Genomic DNA, 22,690 nt, shown 5'->3' with positions numbered 1-22,690 from the left:
GCTGACACCAGCGGGCCCCGAGGCCCTGGAGTGTGGAGGCCACAGGGCTGCAGGTGGGTGCCTCACAGCCCTCTTCCACCAGGGCCGAGACCCCGGCAGAGAGAGCCCTCTGGAAGGCTCCCTGCTCTGCTGGAACCCGGACAATTTCCATGGCCCTGGCGAGGGCCACTCAGCTCTTGTGATGTGTCTGGGTCTGCTGATGAACGCTGCTATTGGGAGGGCCTCCTAACCCATGTCCCTGCTCAATTCTTGCGCCATTTTCAGCAACCCTGGCCCAGTTTTACCAAGCTTCACACAATGGCCGCACCTGAATTATCTTACATTTAAAAATCTGGCAGAAAATCTGTGACAACTGGGGTTGGAAGGAGAATACAGAGGGAAGGATGTTTGCTATGCGTGTGGCTGACCCGGGTTCAATCCCAGCATCCCATGTGATTCCCCTGAGCACTGCCAGGAGTGATGCCTGAGCACAGAGCCAGGAGCAACCCTTTAGCCCTGCACGGTGTGACTCAAAAACAAACAAAACTCCAAAAAGCTTGTGAGGACGACACATTGAATATGGTGATCACTCCTGCGTGGGGGGTCTCCCTGCCAGCCCCAGAGACATTACCTTGGAGCCCACCCCCTGGGGGCCGGTCTCCCTCAGCCTCCCTTCGGGCACTGACCTCCTCCCCCTGGGCTCACGAGCGGCCTGGCAGGCTGCCCCTCAGGCCGGGGAATGGAGACTTGGCTCTCCCACCTGCTGGCAGCAGAGGTGCTGCCCAGGAGAGTGTGGACAGCGCTGTCCACACTCACACCAACAGCTAACCCAGGGGGCCACATCCAGCAGGCTGCCAGCCTCCCCCACGCAAGCAGCCTCTGCAGCCTAGTAACCCAAGGCACGAGGGAATGGGTGCTGGCACAGGACTGCAGCCAGAGCCCTAGCCACCAGCAAAAGACGCGGTTCCGGGGGAAGGAGGTATAGCCCAGTGTGCACACACACACACACCACACACACACACACTGCACACACAGAGCACACACACATGCCACACAGAACACACACACAGCACACACACAGCACACACAGCACACACATACCACACACACAGAGAACACACACATACCACACACAGATCACACACACACCACACACACAGCACACACATACCACACACATACCACACACACACAGAACACACACATACCACACACACAGATCACACACACACCACACACACAGAACACACACAGCACACACACAGAACACACACAGCACACACACAGAGCACATACACACAGAGCACACACACCACACACATACCACACACACACAGAGAACACACACATACCGCACACACACACCACACACACAGAACACACACACACCACACACATACACAGAGCACATACACACACACCACACATAGAGCACATACACATAGCACACACACATACACAGAGCACACACACACCACACACACAGAGCACACACACATACATAGAACACACACAGAGCTCACACACACACCACACACACAGCACACATGCACATATGCATGTGCGCACACACACAACACACACAGAGCACACGCACAAATGCATATGTGCACACACTCGCACACAAGCACATATGCACGCGCACACACATATGCACACATATGCACATGTGTGCACACATACAGACACACACAGACACACATAGAGCACATGGGCCTCTGGGCTCTTTCACTGATCAGAGAGGGCCGGATGGCGGCAGAAGTGCAGAGAGAAAAAGTCGAGGATTCAGACTGTGCAGTTTCTGCGGACGTTCATGCTAGGAGCCATGGAGTCTGCGCTCGGATGGGCCACTGGGACGGGAGTAGGTTGCTCCTGTCAGCTGAAAGTGCTCAGACAGCCTTGTGTGGGTGAGGCCCTGGGTTCTGATCCCTGCCACGGCAAGTGAAACAAAAGCTCATCAAATGGAGCCGAGTGATAGGACTGCAGGCAGGGTGCTCGCACTGCACGTGTCCGACTCGGGTTTGATCTCAGCACCACATATGGTCCCGCAAGCAACACCAGGAATGATCCTGGAGTGCAGAGACAGGACTCATCCCAGAGCCACCGAGAGTGGCCTGAACAAACACCACCGACCTGAACAGAAAGGGGGAAAAGGACCCGGCGTGCCAGCCTGAGAGAAAGTCCCTGCCGTGTCCTCGGGAGCCTGGGGGAGGATGCCTGAGGTCCTAAGCGCTGGCCACCCTCCAGGCCTGTGGACGCACCGAGCAAGCAGGTGGCAGAGCAACCTGGCACTCAGTGGCCACTCCTGACATTGGGGCTACCCTTCCTTGTCGCATGGCCCCCAACCAGTGGCTCTTACGCAGAGCAAGCTGGTGAGCTTCTCTGCAGCCCACCAGAGGGTGGGTCAGCGCATGACCAGAGTGCATGAGCCTGTGTCTCGGCCAGCCCGGCCCCTCTTCCCAGAGAGCATGGGGTCCGGAGCTCTGGCATCTAGACTCTCCCCGGCGAGCCTCTTGCCCCTTCCCTGGGCAAGTGTGTGTGTGTTGGGGGGTGTGTGTGCAAGGCTCTGAGGACCTGGTTAAAAGGGATCCCCAAGGCAGATCCACATTCTAATGTTTGTTTTGGAGCCACACTCATGGTGTTGGGGTCTACTCCTGGCTGGTGCTCAGGGGACCCTGCTGTGTTGGGGACCAAACCTGGGTCTCCCACATGCAAAGCACGTGGCCCAGCCCATTGACCTGGCTCTCTAGGTGGTTCCACACTAGCAGAGGCAGGCAGGGCGACTCCTGATGTTCAAGGCTTCCGGCCCTGGGGCCACCCACACATACACCAGGGCTGCAGTGCCTTTAAGCCAGATAGGGACAGCGTTAGGGGTTTTGAGTGGGGTCCCACCCAGGTGCTGGCCAGCCCACTGTCTCCTTCCCTGTCCTCTGCCCACCTGCCGCTCTCAGCCTGACTGGGATGCCGGGGCCAGAGCTGAGTGAGTGGCTGTGGTCCTCACAGCACAAGCTCCACGAGTTCGGGAGGCAGCCAGCCAGGCCAGACCCCAGCTCCCAGTCACTGGGGTCTCCTTAAGGACCCCCATTTCTCCTGAAAACAGAGTGGGGAACCCGCAATCTTCTAGGGAAGTAAGAGCCTTGACCTGTTCTTAGTAGGCCTTTCTTCAAATTCTTTAGGTAATCCCAATGGCATAGGAAGTGTCCACACATGCTCAGCTGGGAGCCCCAGGCACGGCCCTCCCACTCTGACTGGCATCCTCAGGCTGAGCCCCCCTGTGGGCAGCTGCCAGGGGCGCATCACTTGGAGGACGGGCGGGGGAGAGGAGGGCCAGGGCCACAGAGTTCTCTTTGGAGCTGGAAGCAGTCTCGGAATCAACCAGCTTGAGTTTTCTCTTCAGATGGGTCATGCTCGTGAGGTCTTTTGGAATAGAGGAAAGTGCTTGGGGAGGTCGAAATCTACACCTTCTGTTATAACCGGGGGCCTGGCTCCAAGCGCAGTTCTAACCATTCAGAGCGGCAATCAGCAGGGGACACCAGGGCTGCACTAGCACCCTCGGCTACCTGGCCCCCTCTCCGGGACACAATTTCTCTGTATCGCATCATTATTGTTGTTGTTTGTGTTATTTTTGAAGGAGAGGTTAGGTCCTGGTCAGTAATGCTTGGGAGTTGCTCTTGGCAGTACGCAGGGGACCATGTGGTACCGGGGACAAATGGCATATGTCTTGCCCCTGTACTGTCTCTGACTGTAACCATTATCTGTACAAACACACATACAGATTAAAGTTCACCATTTCGTTGGTATAAAGACGAATATCTTAACATACAGCACATGTTCTTTGACCTAGAAAAGTTCATTATTTCCTCGTAACTATGTAAGATACTTAACTAAGTCTGGGAGATGGTGAAAGCTCCTGCCCCCAGGTGCCGTGTCCAGCAGGAAGCCAGAGCCACAGGAGGGAGGAACAGGCCGGCTTAGGCAGGCACCTCCCCTCCCTCTCTCCCTCTCTCTCCCTCTCTCAGGTGAGGGGACCCAGGCGAGGCCCTTGCGGACAGCACAGACACCTCGCCCCACCTCACGTGACATGGGAGGAAGCCAACCAGTGAGGGAGGAGCTGAGGTCGCTGGGAGCTGACAGGAGGGAGACCCCCAGGGACACGGGGATTCAGGTGGAGCCAACGGAAGCCAAGAGCGAGCACACAGGTGGCCCAGGCACGCCCACGGGTGATGTGCTAGGGAGGAGAGATGGGGCCAGCCACCCATCGGATATGTGCACAAGCATGGTCGGGTGGCTGGAGTGGCTGGAAGAGATGGGCAGGCTCTGGGGACGGGAGAGATCAGAGCCCAGCTCAGAAAGGTTACCGGGGCATTTGCCTTGTGGCTGGCAGACCGGGGTGTGATTCCCAGCATCCCATAGGGTCCCCGCCTGACTCAGGAATTCCTGAGTGTAGAGCCTAGAGTAACTCCTGAGCATTGCTGGGTGTGCCCCCCCCCCAACAAAAACAAAACAAACAGAGTCCCCTGCAGAGGAGGGAGGGGGGAGCCAGCACACTTGCCGAGGCCAGGACGACAGGCAGAGGCAGGCACGGAGGGGAGGCCCCCAGCGCGAAGACACCAGGAAGTCCAGGGGCTGTGGGGCAGGAGGGCCAGGCCTGGAGGAGCCCGCCCAGGGAAGGGCTCCGCGTCATGGGGCCGCCCGCGAGTACTCACCTTCTGTTCCCAGCACAGGAGGAAGAGAGCTCTTGGGCCTCCGGGCCTTCATCTCGGGCGCCTTGGTGCTCTCGCTGGCGGGAGCATCTGGAACAGGACCAGTCAGGTCATCAGCAGGCAGCCGGGAAACAGGCACCGGGTCTCACAGACCCACGCTCCCCCAGTGGAGCACCAAAGAAGGAGCACGCCTGCTCCCAGGCCTTCCAAGCCAGTGCAGAGAGCAGGTGCCTGGCAGCGGTTGAATGGACCCCGCCACTGGGTCTGGACTCACTCAGCAAAGGTTTCCCCAAACCTGAGCGCTGCGGGGAGAGCTCCTGTGTAGAGCCAGGTGGGACAGCGGTTTCTTTTCTTTCTTTCCTTTCTTTCTTTCTTTCTTTCTTTCTTTCTTTCTTTCTTTCTTTCTTTCTTTCTTTCTTTCTTTCTTTCTTTCTTTCTTTCTTTCTTTCTTTCTTTCCTTCCTTCCTTCCTTCCTTCTTTCTTTCTTTCTTTCTTTCTTTCCTTCTCTCTCTCTCTCTCTCTCTCTCTCTCTCTCTCTCTCTTCTCTCTCTCTCTCCCCCCTCCCTCCCTCCCTCCCCCCTCCCTTCCTTCCTTTTTCTCTCTTTTCTTCCTTTCTTAGGTTTTTGGGTCACACCTGGCACTCGCTCAGGCCGTACTCCCAGCAGTGCTCAGAGGGCCGTGTGGTGCCGGGGGTTGAGCCAGGGGCTCCAACAGCAAAGCGCGTAGTGCTTCTGCTCTGTGAACTACCATCCGGGGACTCATGATCTGAGGGGTGTCGCAAAAGCCAGAGGCACCCACAGGCCTCGGAGCAGACAAAAGGCAGGCTCTGGCAGTTCAGCCCCAGACTAAGCCTGGACCCACCGTGGGGGCTTCTGCTACCCTTCCCGCAGCAGACCCCGTGCCTCCTTTTAGTCCCTGGGGAGCTAGGAGCACTGAGTAAGGAGCACACGGCGCCTCAGACCTCACCTCCACCCTCCTCCTCCCCTGTTCATGCCGAGGGGGGAATGCCCATGGGGACCCCTACCTTCTCAGGGTGGCAGAGAGCAGGGTGCGGGGGGACTGGGGAGGCCTGCGGCGGGCGGCAGGCGGCGGGCGGAGGCTCCCTGTGCCATCCCTCCCACCCCCTCGCACTCTGGGGCGAGGCCTGGACAGAAGCCCCTTCCGCTGTCCTTTCCTGTGCCTGGAGAGGGGAGGAAGTGGCTGGGACTTTCCAGCCAGGCCTCAGTCGCATTCTTGCAGCTGGGCGGTGGAGGAAGGGCCTCTCTGGAGGGGCCGCAGCAGCTCCACAGAGGCTGGGCCCGTCTGCCCCCGGCCCCGACCTAGGGCCCCAGAGCTATTTCTCCTTCTAGATTTGGCATCTCGAGCCTGCTCCAGCACGGGGACTGCCTGTAGGAATGACGCCCGTGCCCCCCGCACCCCACGTTGGGGCGCGCAGGTCTGCAGTCCGTGGCCGGGCGTGCTCGCGCGCCTCAGGGTGGGATGGCTGAAGACAGGGCTCAGGACGGAGCACACCCGTGCCCTGCCCGCACTTATTCCTCGCCGCGCCTCCCCCGCGGCCCCTTCCTTCATGCCAGGGCCAGGGCAGCCGGCACTGCCCAGATCCTGTCTGGGGCCACCCCCACTCCAGAGTCCCAGGGGACACAGGCGGGGAGGAGGCAGCTTGTGGGAAGGGGGGGAATTTATTTTCCCACACTGGGTATTTCCCCAGGCACCGACAGGAGACGCCTCAGACCTGTCTGTCTCCCCGACGGTCTCACCTCACGCAGGGGGAGCACCCCGCAGCCCTGCCACACTGGCTGGGCACAGGCAAGCTCCACAGATGCCCAAGCTAAACTCCCAGCTCGGCTCAGCCGCTCTGTGCAAGTATGAGTGTGTGTCTGTGCGAATGGGTGTGAGTGAATGTGGATATGTGTGTTGTAGTCTGTGTGTGTAGGTGTGTAGGTATCTGCGTGTAAGTGTGGGTGTGTATGAAAATATGTGTGACTCTGTGGGTATGAATGTGTGTGTAAGTGTGTGCATGTGAGTCTGTAAGTACATGTTTGTGTGTATCCTTGTATGTATGTGTGAATATATGTGTATGGGAGTGTATGTGTGAATATGTGTGTTTCAGCCTGTGTATGAATATGTCTGAATGTGGGTGTTTGGATGTGTGAGAAAATGTGTGTGACTATAGGTGTGAATGTGAGAGTATGTGAGTGTATGTGTGACTGTGTGTTTGTGTGTGAGTGTATGACCATGTCCTCTGACATCAGGGCATCAGGGGGCTGTGGGCGTGAGCCTGAGCCTGGACCCGCCCTAGAGCCAGGATTCTGGACGGGCACCCTGGGCAGCTCACCTTCACCTGCTCTCACTGTTGCAGCTGTGGGGCCACAGGCGGCAGCTCGAGGGGCTGGAGGCCCAGGAGCCATGCCTGACCATGCTGGACACGGGGTGGGGGGGTGGGCGGGGGGGGGAACATGCAGAGCCACAGTGCAAGCCCGACAGCATGCTTGCCCTGCAGGGCCTTTGCTCTACCACTGAGTGGCGCGCTCTCTCTCTCATACACACACACACACACACACACACACACACAGACACACACAGACACACAGACACACACACACACTCCCTCTCTCTCTCTCTCTCACACACACACACTTTCTCTCTCACACACACTCTCTCTCACACACATACTTTCTCACACACACATGCATTCACACACATGCACTCATACACACATGCACTCACACACTCACATACAATGCACACACACTCACATGAACTCACACACACGCACACACACTCACTCACACACATGTACTCACACACACGCACTCATACACATACAATGCATACACTCACTCACATGAACTCACACACACTCACACAATGACACACTCAGACACTCATATGAACTCAAACACACACACACATGCACTTACACACACTCACACACATTCATATGAACCCACACACTCACACCCACACACGCAAACGCACTCACACTCACATGAACTCAAACATACTCACACATGCACACACGTACGCACATTCATGCACATATGCACTCACACACGCTTTCACACACAGTCACACACTCACATGAACTCACACACACGTGCGCATGTACTCATACATACGTACTCATACACATTTACACACATATACATGCATTCACACATACTCACACACACATACACATACATGTACACACGCACTCACACACAGTCACACACACGAACTCACACATGCACACACATGCGCATGCACTCACAATATGTACTCACACATTTACACACACGTACTCACACATGCATACGCACACACGCACACACACATGCACTCACACGCACTCCTGGAGGTGCTGAGTTGGGCATGAGGCCCACGAGATGAACCCTGTGGCTCCTACATGCAAAACACATGCTCTCGTCCCTCGAGCCATCTCGCCACCCCGAATCTGCCTTACAACGCTCAAAACCCAGTGAAACAGAAAATGCTCCACTGCAGAAACCCTCCCGCAGGGCCCATCTGCACCTTCTCTGGCCTCTGCGCCTGCCCTGTGCCGGGGCGGGGCTTTCCTAGGAGAGGCCTGGAGGGCTGTTTCAGAGTCCCCCTTCCTCCCCATCCCTCTGTGAGGCAAGGGCCTCGTCTTCCTGTGAAAGCAGGGCCCCATACGCCCCAAATCTGGAGCTTCCCTGTCTCTACAGCCTGCCCCTGCCTGTCTGCGGGGCTGCAGGGGTGCGGGGCGAGCCACTTGTCTCCATGAGTGCCATAGCCGGGTGGCCGGAGGCCGTGTGCCTAACCAGAACCAGCTTCACATGCATGGCTGCCCAGGATAGGCATGACCGCCGTGACGGTGTCGGAGCAGCTGTCTGCTGGTGGTCCTTTCCTATCTGCTGGGGATGAAGCTGGACTCGTTTCTCGACTGCGCCCGCCCCTTTAAATACATGTGGAGAGGATGGGGGTGTGGGCCGAGAGAGCGTCCTTACAAGGCCACCGCTCCTGGAGGGCGTCCTTCCCTCACGCCCTTCCAGTCCGCGCAGGGGCTCTGATGGCTCCATACTGTGCTGCCCGGGAGGGCGGGAGCCTCACGCAGCCCCTGAACTCTGAGCCCACCCTCTGCCTCGCCAGGAAGACCGCAAGAACAGCCGGCAGAGCAGCGAGTGCACAGTCCTCGCTTCGGGTGGGACCAGGCCATCGCCCCCACAAGGGCTTTCGAGCTACAGAACCAGCTCTTCCCAACGGCAAGGCCTTGGGGCTGGAGCACAGGAACAGGAGTACCAAGGGGGCGGGGCAGGGGCCAAGGGCTCGGACATCTCAGTGGTTTGGAGAACCGGTATGTGTCTCAGAACCATGAACGTCGACACCGCTGTGAGCATGCGACCAAACTCTATGAAGCACATTAACAACCAAGAGTTTGCTAAGGAGGGGGCTGAGGGCTGGGGGGAACCCTGGGTCACCGGGGCTGGGGTCAGAGCACTTGGGCCGAACAGCTTCCCAAATCCCAGAGCCCGAATGAAGAAACACGTCCCCCCCACCCCCGCCAAGTTATTTCCTCTTGTTGAACCCAGTGAACCCGAGGAGCTGCCTGAGACACTGAATAAGAAATAGGACAGTGGCGAAGCGGCTTAGGGACAGGGCAGATAAAGGCCAGCGGCAGCACAGGGTGGCGAACTCAGCTCAACAACCTGCGCAGCGTGTCTCGGGCTGCAGTGCCCACCCAGACAGTGAACTGGTCTTCTGCAGTGTCCCCACCACCCTGCGCAGGCTTCTCTCCCGGCCCCCCGACCCCTGATACCCCTTATCACAGGCCACCATAACTTCCGTGCTGCTGTCCCCAGCGGCTGAGGCGCGGGCGCACCCTCACTCTCCCAGGCAGCAGCATCCAACACATGCACAATCCATCCTGCTTTTCTGCTAGAAAAAGACCCTTATCTGACTTCTGGGACATGCCTCTGGTGGGTTCCTCCTATCTCCCTGGGGTCAGTCCTTCTCTGTCTCCTTCTCAGACATCTGCGGGGTGTCGCCAGGTCCTCCTTCTGTCAGACTCTGCCTCTTTCTGTCTCTTAGGGACATCCATGCAAAGGGGCATGTTCAATGCCGGGTCTCACGGCCTCACCTGTGCGTGCTCCCCCACCCACCCTGACAGCTCTTCAGTGCTCGGGCTGGCCTCCCTCCAGCTCTCGGTTCCAGGTCAGTTTTCAGACACGCCTCTGCCGTGTCATGCCCCCTGCAGCCGGCAGTGGGATGCACACACCCCAAGTGCAGTGGGACGTGTGTGAGGGACCCTGTTCTTGGGGAACAGCACCCATGGGCTTGGCGCAACACCAGCGTACCAGTCGTGCTGTGCTGAGACTCCCTACTGGTGGGTGTGGCGCAAACACTCAGGGGCCGGAGAGCCACAGCCTGACAGGTGGGTGGGCATGTGGGGTCTGACCCAGAGGGGCTGTCGGGGGCCAAGGCCACACAGGCCAAGGGGCCTGGGGGAGAGGAGCCAGCCTGGCACCCTCCAGCTGACCCTGTGCCCACTGTCCAGTGTGGGGTGCGGGCTGGGGGCAGCAGCTGCAGAGAGGGGGAGCAGGAGCCACGTGGTGACTGGGCTGGAAAACGCAGGCAGGACTTGTCTCGGGACAAGCAATTCTTCAGGGTCTTAGTTCCTGACTCATCTGAGCGTTTGCGTAAGAACCATGGACTGTGCTGGTCCCCTGAGGACCTCCAGGGGTGATCCCTGAACCCAGAGCCGTCTAGGAGTAAGCCCTGAGCACCTCGGGGTGTAGCTCCCCAAACAAAACCCAAACCAAAACCAAACGCCCACAAACCAGCTCCTCGGGCTCTGGCCTGCACGCACATGATACCGCCTCTGATTTCCAAGGGATCGGAGTCGCTGGGGTCTCTGAGAGCAGGAGGAGCTGAGATGGGTGGGGACAGAGTGAGGACAGGGCCCCTCTTCACCAGGCTGAGAGGCACGGAGGAGAGGAGGAGGTGCTGAAAGGGGCCGGTGGGGCGCTCGCTTGCTGCTTGCCAGGAGCTAATCAAGCTTCAAGTGGGAGCAGCCACCACTTGTGGGCCCTGCAGCGCTGAGAAGAGGCGTGCCAGGGGTGGGGCATGCGGCCCTTCCCTCCTGGACAGAGTGAAAGGCGACTGCGACCAAACCAAACAACACCTCCGAGCCGAGTCAGTCCCTTAGCCCGCCTCGGCAGCCGGAGGCCTAGCCCCGCAGAGGCCCTGGAGCTAGAGGTGAAATCAGACGGTCAGCAGGGTGGGCCGAGTGGGCGGGCGACTCTACCAGGCACTACCACAGATGGAAGGGGAAATCCAGAAAAGGATTTTTCTGAGTGGCAGACAGGCGGAACCCTGGGGCCCTCCTCCCGAGACTCTGCTGGGAGCAGCTCTACAACCACAAGGAATACATAATAACAATAAGAGAAGCCCCGAGTTGTTCCGTAGAGAAAGGAAAACTGTACTTCTCGAGCAAGGTTGGTTTTAAAACAAACAGTTGCTGCTTCTCTACAAGGTGCTGGCGCTCTGCAGATCAGGGGGCAAATGGTGGCCCAGCCCCTCCGCAGCCTGCCTCCTCAGCGTGCAGGCACCGGGGGCCACCCACTGCCCAGAGGGGCCCGGGCCAGGCCCTGACACCCTGGGGCTGGACTGCAACGCCTGCACCCGGAGGACCCTGGGGCTCAGTCACACCCAGGGCAGTGGGCGGTGGGCAGCAGCTTGCTCTGCATGCAGGGTTCCAACCCTCATGTTCGCTGGCCCAGCACACCTGTTCCTAAGCATCTGAGCCTCTGGGACACGGGCATTCCCAGAACATCCCCACCCCCCTCACACACACACACACACACACACACACACACACACACACACACACACACACACACACACACACACAGAGGTACACAATCTCTCTCACACAAAATCTTTCTCTCACATACACGCACATGCACACGATCTTGTTAACACATACGCACGCACACACACATATGCACACACACACACACACAATTTCAGCTTCACTGCCAATTACTGACCAGTTCACACATGTTGCCTTGTGTGTTTGTTTTTCTTAAGATAAGAAAAATAAGATCCGCTTTCCCCCCATGGGTCAGTGAGGAGGAAATTAGATGGTAAACCCCATCCTGGGGACAAAGGTGCCCCAGCTGAGGCATGACACGAGGAGGACTCAGGCAGGAGCACTGCAGCACTGGGCTCCCGGCTCCTTATTTGGGCACTAGTGTTTCACAGTCAGTGACAGTCATGAGCCAGGAGTTTCAGGGACACTCCAGCAGATACTAAGGGAGGCCCAGGGTGGGCTGGGGGCACCTGGATCCTGGTGTGCCACAGAACCTTGCGGGGGTGGGGGGGAGTGGGTGCCTGACCTTTCAGGAAACAAAGGGCGCCCCCTAAGTCAACACCAGGGAGCTCAGCTTCCTGTGTCTGGTTCTGAAGCCCACTGTGGTGAGGGGATGGGAGAGACAGTGCAGGCGAAGGCTCGTGCCTGACTCCATCCCCGGCACCCCACAGTGTCCTCGGCACCCCACCAGGAGTGATCCCTAAGCACAGAGCCGGAAGTGATCCCCGAGTACCCCCAATAAACAAAGTGCCCAAGGCGGCCAGAGAGCTGAGCCGCCAGGGCAGTGCCTGCACCAGGGGCCAGGGACAGCGACAGCTCCTCCGGGCAGGGCACCCCCCCCCACTTCTCTCCTGAGCATCTCCCCGAGAAGCCCCAACTCACCGCGGGGGGCCCTCTGCTCCCTGCCCTCTCTGGCGCCAGCAGTGTCTGTGCAGAGGCTGCCCGCGCACTCGTCTTCCTGTGGGAGTGTCTTCCCCTCAGTGTGTGCCCAGACTTCCCTGCCCCCTAAGGCCAAGCCTGGCAGAGCTGGGGGTGCTGGGAGGGGGCACCCCTCCTCCAGCTGGGCTCCCTTGCCTTGCTCTCTTCCTGGGGCGTGCACTGGCCTGGGGGGCGGGGGCGGCCTGTGGGGTCAGGGTGGGCTGTGGTTCGGGGTGAGCAGAGCTGGGGGCCGGTACCTACCGTCCACGGTGACCTGGCAGGAGCACTCGGCCTGGCCAGCGGTGTTCTTGGCCACGCACTTGTACACGCCTCTGTCCTCGGGCAGTGCCTTCTCGATGGACACGGAGCACCGAGGGCCTGCAGGAAGAAGCACACCCTGAGTGGAGCAGGCCTAGGCCATGGCCGCCCGCAGCAGGCCAGGGGCAGCCCAGGCACCAGAAGCCAGAGGCACATGGGCAGCAGCCCCTCGGGCCCCAGGGCTGGGCCCAGGCCCCCACACACTCTTACCCGACCCTGGACCCTGCTTGAGCTCTCCGAAGAGGACGCTCTGGGGCAGGGGTCTGCCTCTGCAGTGTGGCCCGTTCACTCGGTGCAGCAGTGGCCAGCGGCCAGGTCGCTGGTGGCAGGGAGAGAGGGGGCGCCGGGTGAGGGCATGCTGCCAGCTTCCATAAGAGGCTCGGGGGCCCCTTGACAGGGGACAGAGTGTGGACGGGGACTGCAGGGCACTGGTGCCCGGGAAGCTGTTGGCAGGGCCCTGAGCTGGCCCTGGTGTCGAGGCAAGGGTTTGGCCGACAGAGAGGAGGGTCTTTTGCCTTTGCTTCAGTTTGGGCCATGCCTGGCAGGGCCCGAGCGGCTCCCTGCTCTGTGCCCGGGGCACCCCTCTGGCCGAGCTGCTGTGGACGGAGCTCAGGCCTCCTGGGTGCAAAGCTGCGCCCAGGGTCTCTCTGGCCCATGGGAGCAAGATCTCCTGGTCCCCCAGGAAGGGGCCACAGGACAGCCATTGTCCTGCACAGACTCACCTGGGGCCTCCCCAGGACCCAAACACCCTCTTCTGGCCACCAGGGGAAGAGCATCAGGCTGGGCACGTCCCTGTCTCTGTCCAGCCTCACATTTTTTTTTGCTTTTTGGGTGACACCTGGCGATGCTCAGGGGTTACTCCTGGCTCTGCACTCAGGAGTTACTCCTGGCGGTGCTCAGGAGACAATATGGGATGCTGGGAATCGAACCCAGGTCAGCCACGTGCAAGGCAAATACCCTAGTGGCTGTGCTATCGCTCCGATCCCTAGCCTCACTCTTCTCCCCTGACTGGCTCCTTCTCCAGGGGACCCCCTGGTGTGGCAACAGGCCAACTGTGGCCGGGCCGAGGGACAGCAGTGTGGGTGAGACACCTCCTCCCCAGTCCTGTCCCCAGAGTGCTGGGCAACTGCAGGGCAGAAGGCTCACAGCTGTCTGGAGGTGCAAGCCAGGAAGGGGAAGGGGCGGCGTCTTAAAACAGCCCTGGCCCCTTTGGACAGGTCTTGGGCAGACCAACAAGCAAGGCTGTCCAGAGAGAGGGACCGCGGCAGCTCTGCCCGAGCCCCAGAGTGGGAGGGGCCACAGGCCGGTCATCTTACAGGGCACCCGGCCCTCTGACCCCAAGTGCCCCCTGACAGGGCACCCGGCCCTCTGACCCCAAGTGCCACCTCACAGGGTACCCGGCTCTCTGACCCCAAGTGCCGCCTGACAGGGCACACCATGCTCTCTGCCCGCCTGGGCCTGAGGGGCACTGCACCCCCACACTCTTCCGTGCACCTGCCCCCTTGGAGAAGCCCCCTGAGGTCCCCTCCGTGGGGCTGTCACACCGAGGTGGGAAGATGGACCTCGAGAATCACCCACGGAAGCCTTGGGCTGGACCCAGGGGTGTTTTCCTCCCTTTGAGCCATACCTGGCATGCTCAGGGGTCATGGGTGGTGGGGCTCGGGGGCCCATGTCAGATGCTGAGGGCTGGACCTGGCGGCCACATGCAAGCCAATGCCCTTCCCGCAGTCTGATTGCTCTGGCATCTGGATGGGGCTTTAGTTGTTTGTTTGGGGCCACACCTGAAGGTGCTCAGGGATCAGTCCTGGTGGGGCTCGGGGGTGCCCGAGGGTCCAGCTCAAGTCAGCATGTGCACGACCTGGCCTGACCTACTGCCTCTCCAGCCCATCTGTGGGTGAGGGCCCACAGGGAACGAGGCCAAGAACCTAGAGAGGGAGACATGAGCACTTAGCCAGGAAAGCAGGAAGGGCTGGGACAGCTTCTGGCGCCCCACCCAGGACTCAGTCTACAGTGCTCCCTGGTTGGGGGTGAAGCCTCTGCAGCAGATGCCAGGCTCCCCGTGGGTATCCTGCTCCAGCCCGAGCTTCCCTCTGCCACAACCCAAACAGCACAGACGGCAGAGGTGGCAGGGAGACCCCAGGAGAAGCGGGTTTCGGGCACCTCAGGCAGGCTGCAGGCTGCCCACATCCTGGCCCCCAGGGCTGGTGTGGAGGCCGGGCCAGCCCGAGTGAAGAATCTGGTATTTCCTGTGGGACAGCGTCTTGGCCTCTAGAGAACAACTGTCTCCCAGGGGCTTGTTGCTGCTGCTGTTGTTCTCACCATCATCATCATCACCATCACGTTTTTCTGAGAAGCCTTAGCCGGGTGGGGAGTCTGGTGCAGGAGGCGAGGGGCATGGGGCCAGCCGGGGGCAGACAGGAGCTGGAGATGCCCGTCTCTCTCTGGCCCGTGTGAGGCTGGGATGGTGGGGGGGAGCAGCTCTGCTCTCAGGGACCCTTTTTCCCTCCCCAGGCCAGCGCTGCCCTGCCGGGGTCCCTGGCTAGTCGGGAGGAAGCAGCCCAGCTGAGAGCCACAGGGCCGGCGCCTCCCGTGCCCCCCACAGCACCCAGCTGGGACCCAGACACAGGAGTGCTCACACACAGGCCAGCACTCCTGCCCCACGCTGGCTCCCGGTGGGCAGTGAGTTGGCTACAAATGCTTGTCCCGAGCCTGGAATGCAGCCCCATTTTTTTTTTTAAAGACATATTTTCCCTTCTGAGAATGAGCCAGCATTCTGGGAGGATCTGGGAGGACCTGGGAGGGTCTCAGCCAGAGCACGTGGTGGATATTGAATCCCATGGGCCGAAGAAGGTAATCGTACGCTGGAAAGGAGAACAACGCAAAAGCACCCCAACCTAGAGTTCCGGGAGATGAGCTCTACAAGGAAAGGGGCTGGGGGAGGCCCGGGTGGTGGGTGCTACAGAAACCCTGGGTGCGGGAACACGGATATACACAGGTCAGGAAAAGCCTCTGCAGGTGCCAACACTGGGGTGATGAGAAAGCAGCACACACGCACAGGTGCGCGCGCACACACACACACATGCACACTCACACACTTGTGTCCTCATGACGAGCTGGAGGCTGTTTGCCGGCGCTGGACACAGGGGCCAGCACAGAGGAAAGTGCTTCTCGGGAGTGCAGGGCAGGGGGCTGAAGGCCACCCGGAGGGTGCAGCGCCCTCTGGGCAGGCCAGACCCAACAGGTGTCTGAACACTAGAGAGGGAGACACCCCAGTTCCCAGCAGCTGTGGGGTCCCGCAAGGGAAGGACACCGCCATCCCTCCTGGCACTGGGTGGGCTGCTTCGGGCCTCTCGGCAGTGCCAACCGCAGTGGACGGGCAGATGCCGGCCTCAGGGGCCTGCGGGTCACAATCCTATTCGGATTGTGAATCCTATTTGGGCTGCAGGCCTTGGAGAAGCCCCCGGAATCCTACAAAGAGAATTCCAGAAGCAGCTGGACCCTGGGAGGGGGAGGGGACGGGCTCCCAGGGGGCCAGCGGCCTGAGACCAGAGCCTGAATGGAATCTGTGGAGGGCCCATGTCTCAGAAGAGGCAGTTAGCTCCCCGGCACACACGCACAGACGGGGGGGATGAGGACCCCCGTCTTTCCTGCAGCTGCCTCCTGTGTCCAGCTCCCTTATTTCCATAGAGACCGTGGCCGTGACCCCGGCCGGCCAGACGCCCACATTCAGTGCTTTTCCATCTTCTCTCCCCTGCCTGCCGGCTCCCCCCCAGTCAGGCGCTGGTTTCTGTTCTGGCTTCCTGAACGGGTCACTTCCTCTCTGCACTCACAGCTACTTAGTGGCTGGGGTCTAACCCCCACCCCTCTCACCTCTTCAGGGGGCTCCTTACATGCCTTTGGGCACAGATGCCACCCAACTCCCCAAAATCTCATTCTCTGAACTCAGCTCCTTATTCCATAATCGTTCACAATTCCCCCATTTGTTTGATTTTGGGATCAATACCTGGTAGTGCTCGGAGGCTATGCTCAGCTGTGCTCAGGGATGTCCCCTGGCAGTACTCTGGAAACCTGCATGCTGGGACTCGAACCCGGGTCTCCTGGGGGCTAAATTCGTGCTCAGGCCCTTGAGCCGTCTCTCCAGCCCTCCCTGCTGTTTTCAGAACCCTGGGCATGACCTAGGATGGCATCGGACGGTGCATTCCTGTGGCATAGATGTGCTGTGAGCAGGGGACGCCCGGGACACCCTCCCTCTTTCCGTGGGAGGGGGATGGGGATCCTGCCTACCTCCTGTTCAGAGCAACCCTAGCCCTCAGCTCCCTCCCTGCCACTCCCTGCTCCCCACAGAGCCAGCACATCCCAGCCGCCCAGCCCCTGTGCACGCTGAGGGCTGCTGAGGCGGAGTGATCAGGATGGGAGACGGGATGGGAGACGGGTGTCCTGGGGCTGGGAGGGTGAAGCTCTAGGGGCTGGGGGGTGGGCAGAGTGGGCCCGATGCAGGCTGATGCTCAGAGACACATTGCTACCCTACTACGGTGAGGCCCGGGCCCAGGGCTGCCTCCCGCCCCTGCAGCTGGGGCACCAGAAGCCAGAGCCCAGAGGGCCCTGCTGCATGCACCCAGCCTCGGACAGCCTCGCCGCGCCCGTAGCCCTGCTCTCGGCCAGTGCTCTCGGCCATCCAGCGCAGCACGGCCGTACCAACGGGGGGAGATGACACGGCAGAGCGTGGCCTGCGGGGACGCATTCCAGGCCCAGCGTGCCACTCCCTGGCCGTGCAGGCTCAGGCAGGGGCCTGACAGGGTCTGGCCCCGCTGCTCCTGCCACACATGGCGAACTTCTCTCACTTCTCAATACTGAGCCAATACCTGGGATGCCCGGGGTGGGGTGGGGGCGTGGCTCGGGGGGAGGATACGTGCTCTGCATGTAGGGCCCTGGGCCCAATTACCGCCCCCTTGCCTCCTCGCCCGCCCGCCCGCCCATTCCAAAAAACAAAAAAGGGTATTTTTAGAAGCTGGACGTGGGGCCCAGCGCCCCTCCCCCACGGGCCTCTTTCCAGCTGCCCGCGTGACCCCCGGCAGCCTTTAGCTTGCAGCTTCACACCCACACTGCCCCCTGCAGGCAGGGTGGGAGGAGCAGGCTGCTGTGCCCCCTCTGCTCAGACCAGGGGGCACTGCACACCCAGTGGGTCCAGCTGCGGAGGGGAGAGCTGCCAAGGGGCTGTGAGGGCCCACAGGGCACTCGGCTCCCAGCGCAGCTGCCCACTCTGGGCTTTGCTCCCAATGGCACTAACATCTGTTTCCCTGATGTGGGGCCGCCGCTAGCCACCACACAGGACCCAGAATGGCGGCTCCTCATAGTCTACGCTGCCCGCCCCAGGTGACCGGGTCAAGTTCAGATGGTTTCCCAGGCAGGAATGCCAGGGAGTCGATGCCCCTGGGCACCCCTCCTAGGGAGGCTGGGGGTGGGTGGTGCCTCCTGGAGTCCTGCCAATCTGGGGGTCTCTGGCAGAAAGAGATAGAGGGGCACCTCCCGGCAGGAAGAGACGCTTTGGTGCTGGAGAGGTACACGGGGGCTAGGGGGCTTGCTTTGTATGCGACGGATCCAGGATCGCGGCCCAGCACCCTCCTGCCCCCACAGCCCCAAGAGAAGTGATCCCTGAGCACAGAGGCAGGCATACCCCCTGAGCACTGCTGGGTGTGGCCCCCAAACTGGGGTGGGAGAAAAGCAGTTTCCTTTGACCTGGTCATCTGCCCTGGCTCCCTCTGACTCTCCAACACAAGGCTCAGCTCAAAGAGAGCCCGGTGGCGGGCAGAGCGGGCACTGCCGCCGCCTCCCGCGCTGGCGAGGGAGCAGGGAGAGTACAGGGCAGGGTTGTACAGGACAGGCCTTTCCCACTCGGGAAAGCATGAGGGTCGGCCCCCCGGGCCACGGCCCAGCCTGCACCCACTGGGCTTTGGGACTCATGAAAGCATCAGAGCTAAAGGAGGGTCCAGGGAAAAGCTCCCCCCCCCCTTCCCCGGCTCTACACAGCCCCTCTGAGAACGCCAGGCCCCCAGGGCCCCAGAGGGCACGGCTCGGCCCCCCCCTCCTCCCCACCACCCAAGAATGTGAAATACCAGCAAACAAAAGTCTCATCCAAATTAGGAAGCGGGCTGCCGGGCAGCGGGCAGCACGGGGTTGCTGGGGATTCGGCCCCCTCCACCCCCAAGGTCGCTGAGACGGAAGCTGGCTTGTCGGCGAGCCCAGACCTACGCGAGAGCCTTACTCTTCACCCACCCGAGGTGCGCGAGCAGCTCAGAGCAGCCCCCCACTTCTGAGCCCACCCACGCACAGAACCCAGGTCCGTGCCTGGAAGTGGGGGGGATGGCCAGGTCTGCTCTGAGGGGGCTGTGGGCCTCCAGCAGATAGATGCTGAGCACCTCCCCCGCCCGTCAGAAGCACCCTGCCCCAGGGCCCGGCGGCCCAGCAGCCACCCACCCCCACCCACAGACTCGTTACCTTCCTGGGAGATGACGATGAACTTGGTGGTCTTGAGGGTCTTTCCGTTCAGGGTCCAGGTGACGGTGGCGGGGGGCTCGGCGGACACCTGGCACTGCAGCAGCAGCTTCTCGCCCTCTGCCACATGCACGTCCTGCAGCTTCTCCGAGAAGGCGGGAGTCTTCTGGGCATTGGGGGTCTTCTGTGCATTGGGGGTCTTCTCTGCATCGGCGCGTCCGCTCTTGCAGTTCACGTCATTCTTAACTTCCTTCTTGAGTTCTTCCTTCCCAGCCGGTTTGGGGGCCTCGGCAGGCTTGGCATTGCCTATGGGTTTCGGGGTCTCAGCAGACTTGGCGTTGCCTACGGGTTTCGGGGTCTCAGCAGGCTTGGCATTGCCCACGGGTTTTGGGATCTCGGCGGGCTTGGCATTGCCCACGGGTTTTGGGATCTCGGCGGGCTTGGCGTTGGCCACGGGTTTTGGGGCCTCGGCGGGCTTGGTGTCCACGGCCTCTGCATTGTTGCTCCCATTCTCTGCCGCTGGCTTCTTCTTACTGCCCAGCACAGAGCGAAAATCTGGGGTGGCGGGCTTGGCAGGGGCTCCCTTCTCCGGCACAGGGGTCTTGGGCGTGCCCTTCTTGGCCAGGACTGAACGGAAGTCCACCTGCTGGGGGCCGTGCACCTTCCTCTCCTCCTCGGACACTGTCTTGGGCTTCACCTGCCGCTGCAGGTTGGCGCGGAAATCCATCTGCTCTGCTGGGAGCCCCTTGAGCTCGTCCTCCGACAGGGCCCTGGTGTTCACCCTCCTGCCCAGCAGGTCGCGGAAGTCCAGCTGCTCCGCCTCCTGCTGGCGGATGGCCTCCTCCGTGTGCTGCCGGGTCTCTACGCGCCGCTTCAGCACGCCCCGCGTGTCCTCGCAGTCCTCCTCCTCCTCCTCCTCCTCCTCCTCCTCCTCCTTCTCCTTCTCCTCCTCTGGCCAACCTCGCCCTCGTGCTGGCCAGCCGGCGCTGCCAGCAGCAGCACCCACGCCACCACCGCAGCCACCACCGAGGCCTGCACAGCTGGCGGGCTCCCTCCCCCTGCGGTCAGTGGAGGGGAAAGCAAAGGAGCAGAGGAAAAGGGGCAGGGTAAGAGCAACGTCAGGGAGAGCAGATCCCTGAGGGAGGCAAACGGGGAGGGGGCCGGCCGGGCTGTGTTTATAGAAGGGAACATTGGTGAGAGACTTGCGGGCTCAGTGGGTTTGTTCGATGGGTAATGACTTCAGTAGCCTTATAAGGGTGTGTGCAAAAAAAAAAATACCCCCCTCTCTCCCTCCTCCCTCCCTCCCTTCCAATCTCTCCCTCTTGGCTCAGGCTGCCTGGGCTGGAGGAGACAAACAAGCTGGGCGGCAGGCCGGCCGCAGGGGCCTGGGGAAGGTGGGTGGCGGGGCCACGTGTGGGGGCACTCACCATGGCAGAGCTCCGGCAGGTCTGCTGGGCAGCATCAGGGACACCTGGCAGCTGCATTCACCCACCCGGTTCCTGAGGGAGGCAGGCATCAGGTCAGCCATCGGCGGGGCCAGCACGGACGGACGCAGCCACATGCAGCTGGCTGGTGGGCAGGAACCCCCACCCACCCCACCTCCCGGCCACCTTGGGCCACTCTTTATTTCCCAGCTCTCGGTAGGAACAGCAGCATGTGGGCGATGGCTAAGATAGGCAGGCGTGAGTCTGGCTGCCTTCCGTGAGCCTTTTAGACAAAATACTCAGCCAGTCGGCCGTGAGGAGCAAGGGGCAGCTGTGGGGATACAACAGTCTCTGGACACCACCCACTTGACTCCCCTCATCCAGAGGGGGTGCTTTCTCTCCTCTCAACACCCACCCACTGCCCCCAATTGCTGCTCCCCTTTCCTCTGCTCATGAAATGAAAAGGCCCCAATCCTAAGTCTTGGGCCCAGAACCTCAGGTGAAACTTTTCTGTTTGCTGTTTTGTTTTTTTTTTACCATATCCAGTGATGCTCAGGGGTTACTCCTGACTCTGCACTCAGGAATTACTCCTGGCGGTGCTTAAGAAACCGTAAGGGGTGCCTGGGATTGAAATAGGGTCGGCTATGTGCAAGGCAAGTGCCCTATTTGCTGTACTATCTCTTGGATCCCAGATACAACTTAAAATTTTTTTTTTTTGGTTTTTTGGTCACACAGAGCAATGCCCAGGGGTTACTCCTGGCTCTGCACTCAGGAATTACTCCTGGCAGTGCTCAGGGACCATATGAGATTCTAGGGATTGAACCTGGGTCGGCCGCATGCAAGGTAAACACCCTACCTGCTGTGCTATCGCTCCAGCCCCAAATACAACATTTTAAACTTCACAAGCTGACAAATCCCTTTCAGCCCTTCCTGCACATGGAGTAGGAGGGCTCTGGGATCTTCCAGCTGCTGTAAAAACAAACCCTGCAACCCCCCTGCGGGGTGCCCACCTTTGGGTGCTGTGTACCCTTGAGCAGATCAACCCTCTCTCCTTAAGGCTGCCATCTGCTGGAGTTCTGACCTCCACTGGGTCCACAAGATCCCCTCAGAGCTCTGCTGGGCGCATTTTCCAGGTCAGGACTGACGCTGGGGCGGGCGCTCCTGCCAACCATGTGCGTTTCTCTAGCTGGCGCCCTACACAGGTCCACTTGGCTGACCCTCTGGGGCTGTGGGAGTCTTCCTGCTGCAGATGAGCCAAGCTGGGGGCTGCAGTCAGCATCCTCTAGGGGGCAAAGTAACCCAGAGAGGCAAGGGCAGGGAGACGTGCGGACACTGCGGGGGCGGGGGGCTCCACCCCTGGGAGCTGGTCCAGGAGGCCGGCAATGCCTCCCCTCCAGAAACAAAAGAGCAAAGTTTCAGCCGTTTTCCTAAACTCACTGAGGTCGGAAGCAGAGGCAGCGTCGAGACCTGGTCACAGTGGCCCAGGGGGGTGCCCGTGTGTGCCCCCCACGTGCATAGGCAGGGCTATGTTTGCAGTGGGGTGAGTGCAGCGTGTCCCCTCCCAGACATCTGAGCCCCTCACTCTCCAGTCCGACTCCCAGGAGGTATCAGCAGCCCAGGCCATGGTTCTGGGCAGGGATGGGTGGGAAGGGACACTGGGACTCTTTCGTTGGTGTTTGGGCTCTGGGGGTCTCGGGGAGCCTCATGTCTGCCGAGGGTGCCTTTGCTCCACACCAACAGTAGGAGCCCCCTTGGTGCAAGGTGCAGGCCCACCAGGGGCTCAAGCACCTCACACTAGTGCTCACAGGCCCCCGGGTCACAGGGGCAGACCGGCTTCTCAGCCCCCTGCCCTCCCCCCTGCCGCTGCCACCCTCCTTGGGCCTGCTGTCCTGGGGCCCCTCTGGACAGGGAGCTCGTCTCCTCCCTTAGGAACAGAGCAAGGGCCAGATGCAAGAGGCAGGTAAGGGCTCCTGCTCCATCTCCACCCAGCCTCCAGGGGCGGGGGTGGGGGAGGGCACACGGGC

General features: G+C 60.6%; 1 protein-coding gene across 1 annotated transcript in view; it reads right to left on the bottom strand.

Moving 5' to 3' along the window:
- MYLK (myosin light chain kinase) overlaps nt 1-22,690 on the bottom strand; it is a 285,085-nt gene that overhangs the window by 58,276 nt on the left and 204,119 nt on the right. Inside the window, exons 15-18 of the mRNA XM_055127484.1 lie at nt 20,670-20,741; nt 19,246-20,300; nt 12,694-12,810; nt 4,686-4,772 (exon numbers count right to left, since the gene is read on the bottom strand). Of these exons, the coding sequence (XP_054983459.1) occupies nt 4,686-4,772; nt 12,694-12,810; nt 19,246-20,300; nt 20,670-20,741 (1,331 nt within the window). The remainder of the gene's footprint in view (nt 1-4,685; nt 4,773-12,693; nt 12,811-19,245; nt 20,301-20,669; nt 20,742-22,690) is intronic.

This window comes from Sorex araneus, chromosome 2 (assembly GCF_027595985.1).
Source record: "Sorex araneus isolate mSorAra2 chromosome 2, mSorAra2.pri, whole genome shotgun sequence".
NCBI lineage: Eukaryota > Metazoa > Chordata > Mammalia > Eulipotyphla > Soricidae > Sorex > Sorex araneus.
Note: the sequence above shows the minus strand (reverse complement) of the source record. Positions and strands in the feature narration are given on the sequence as shown.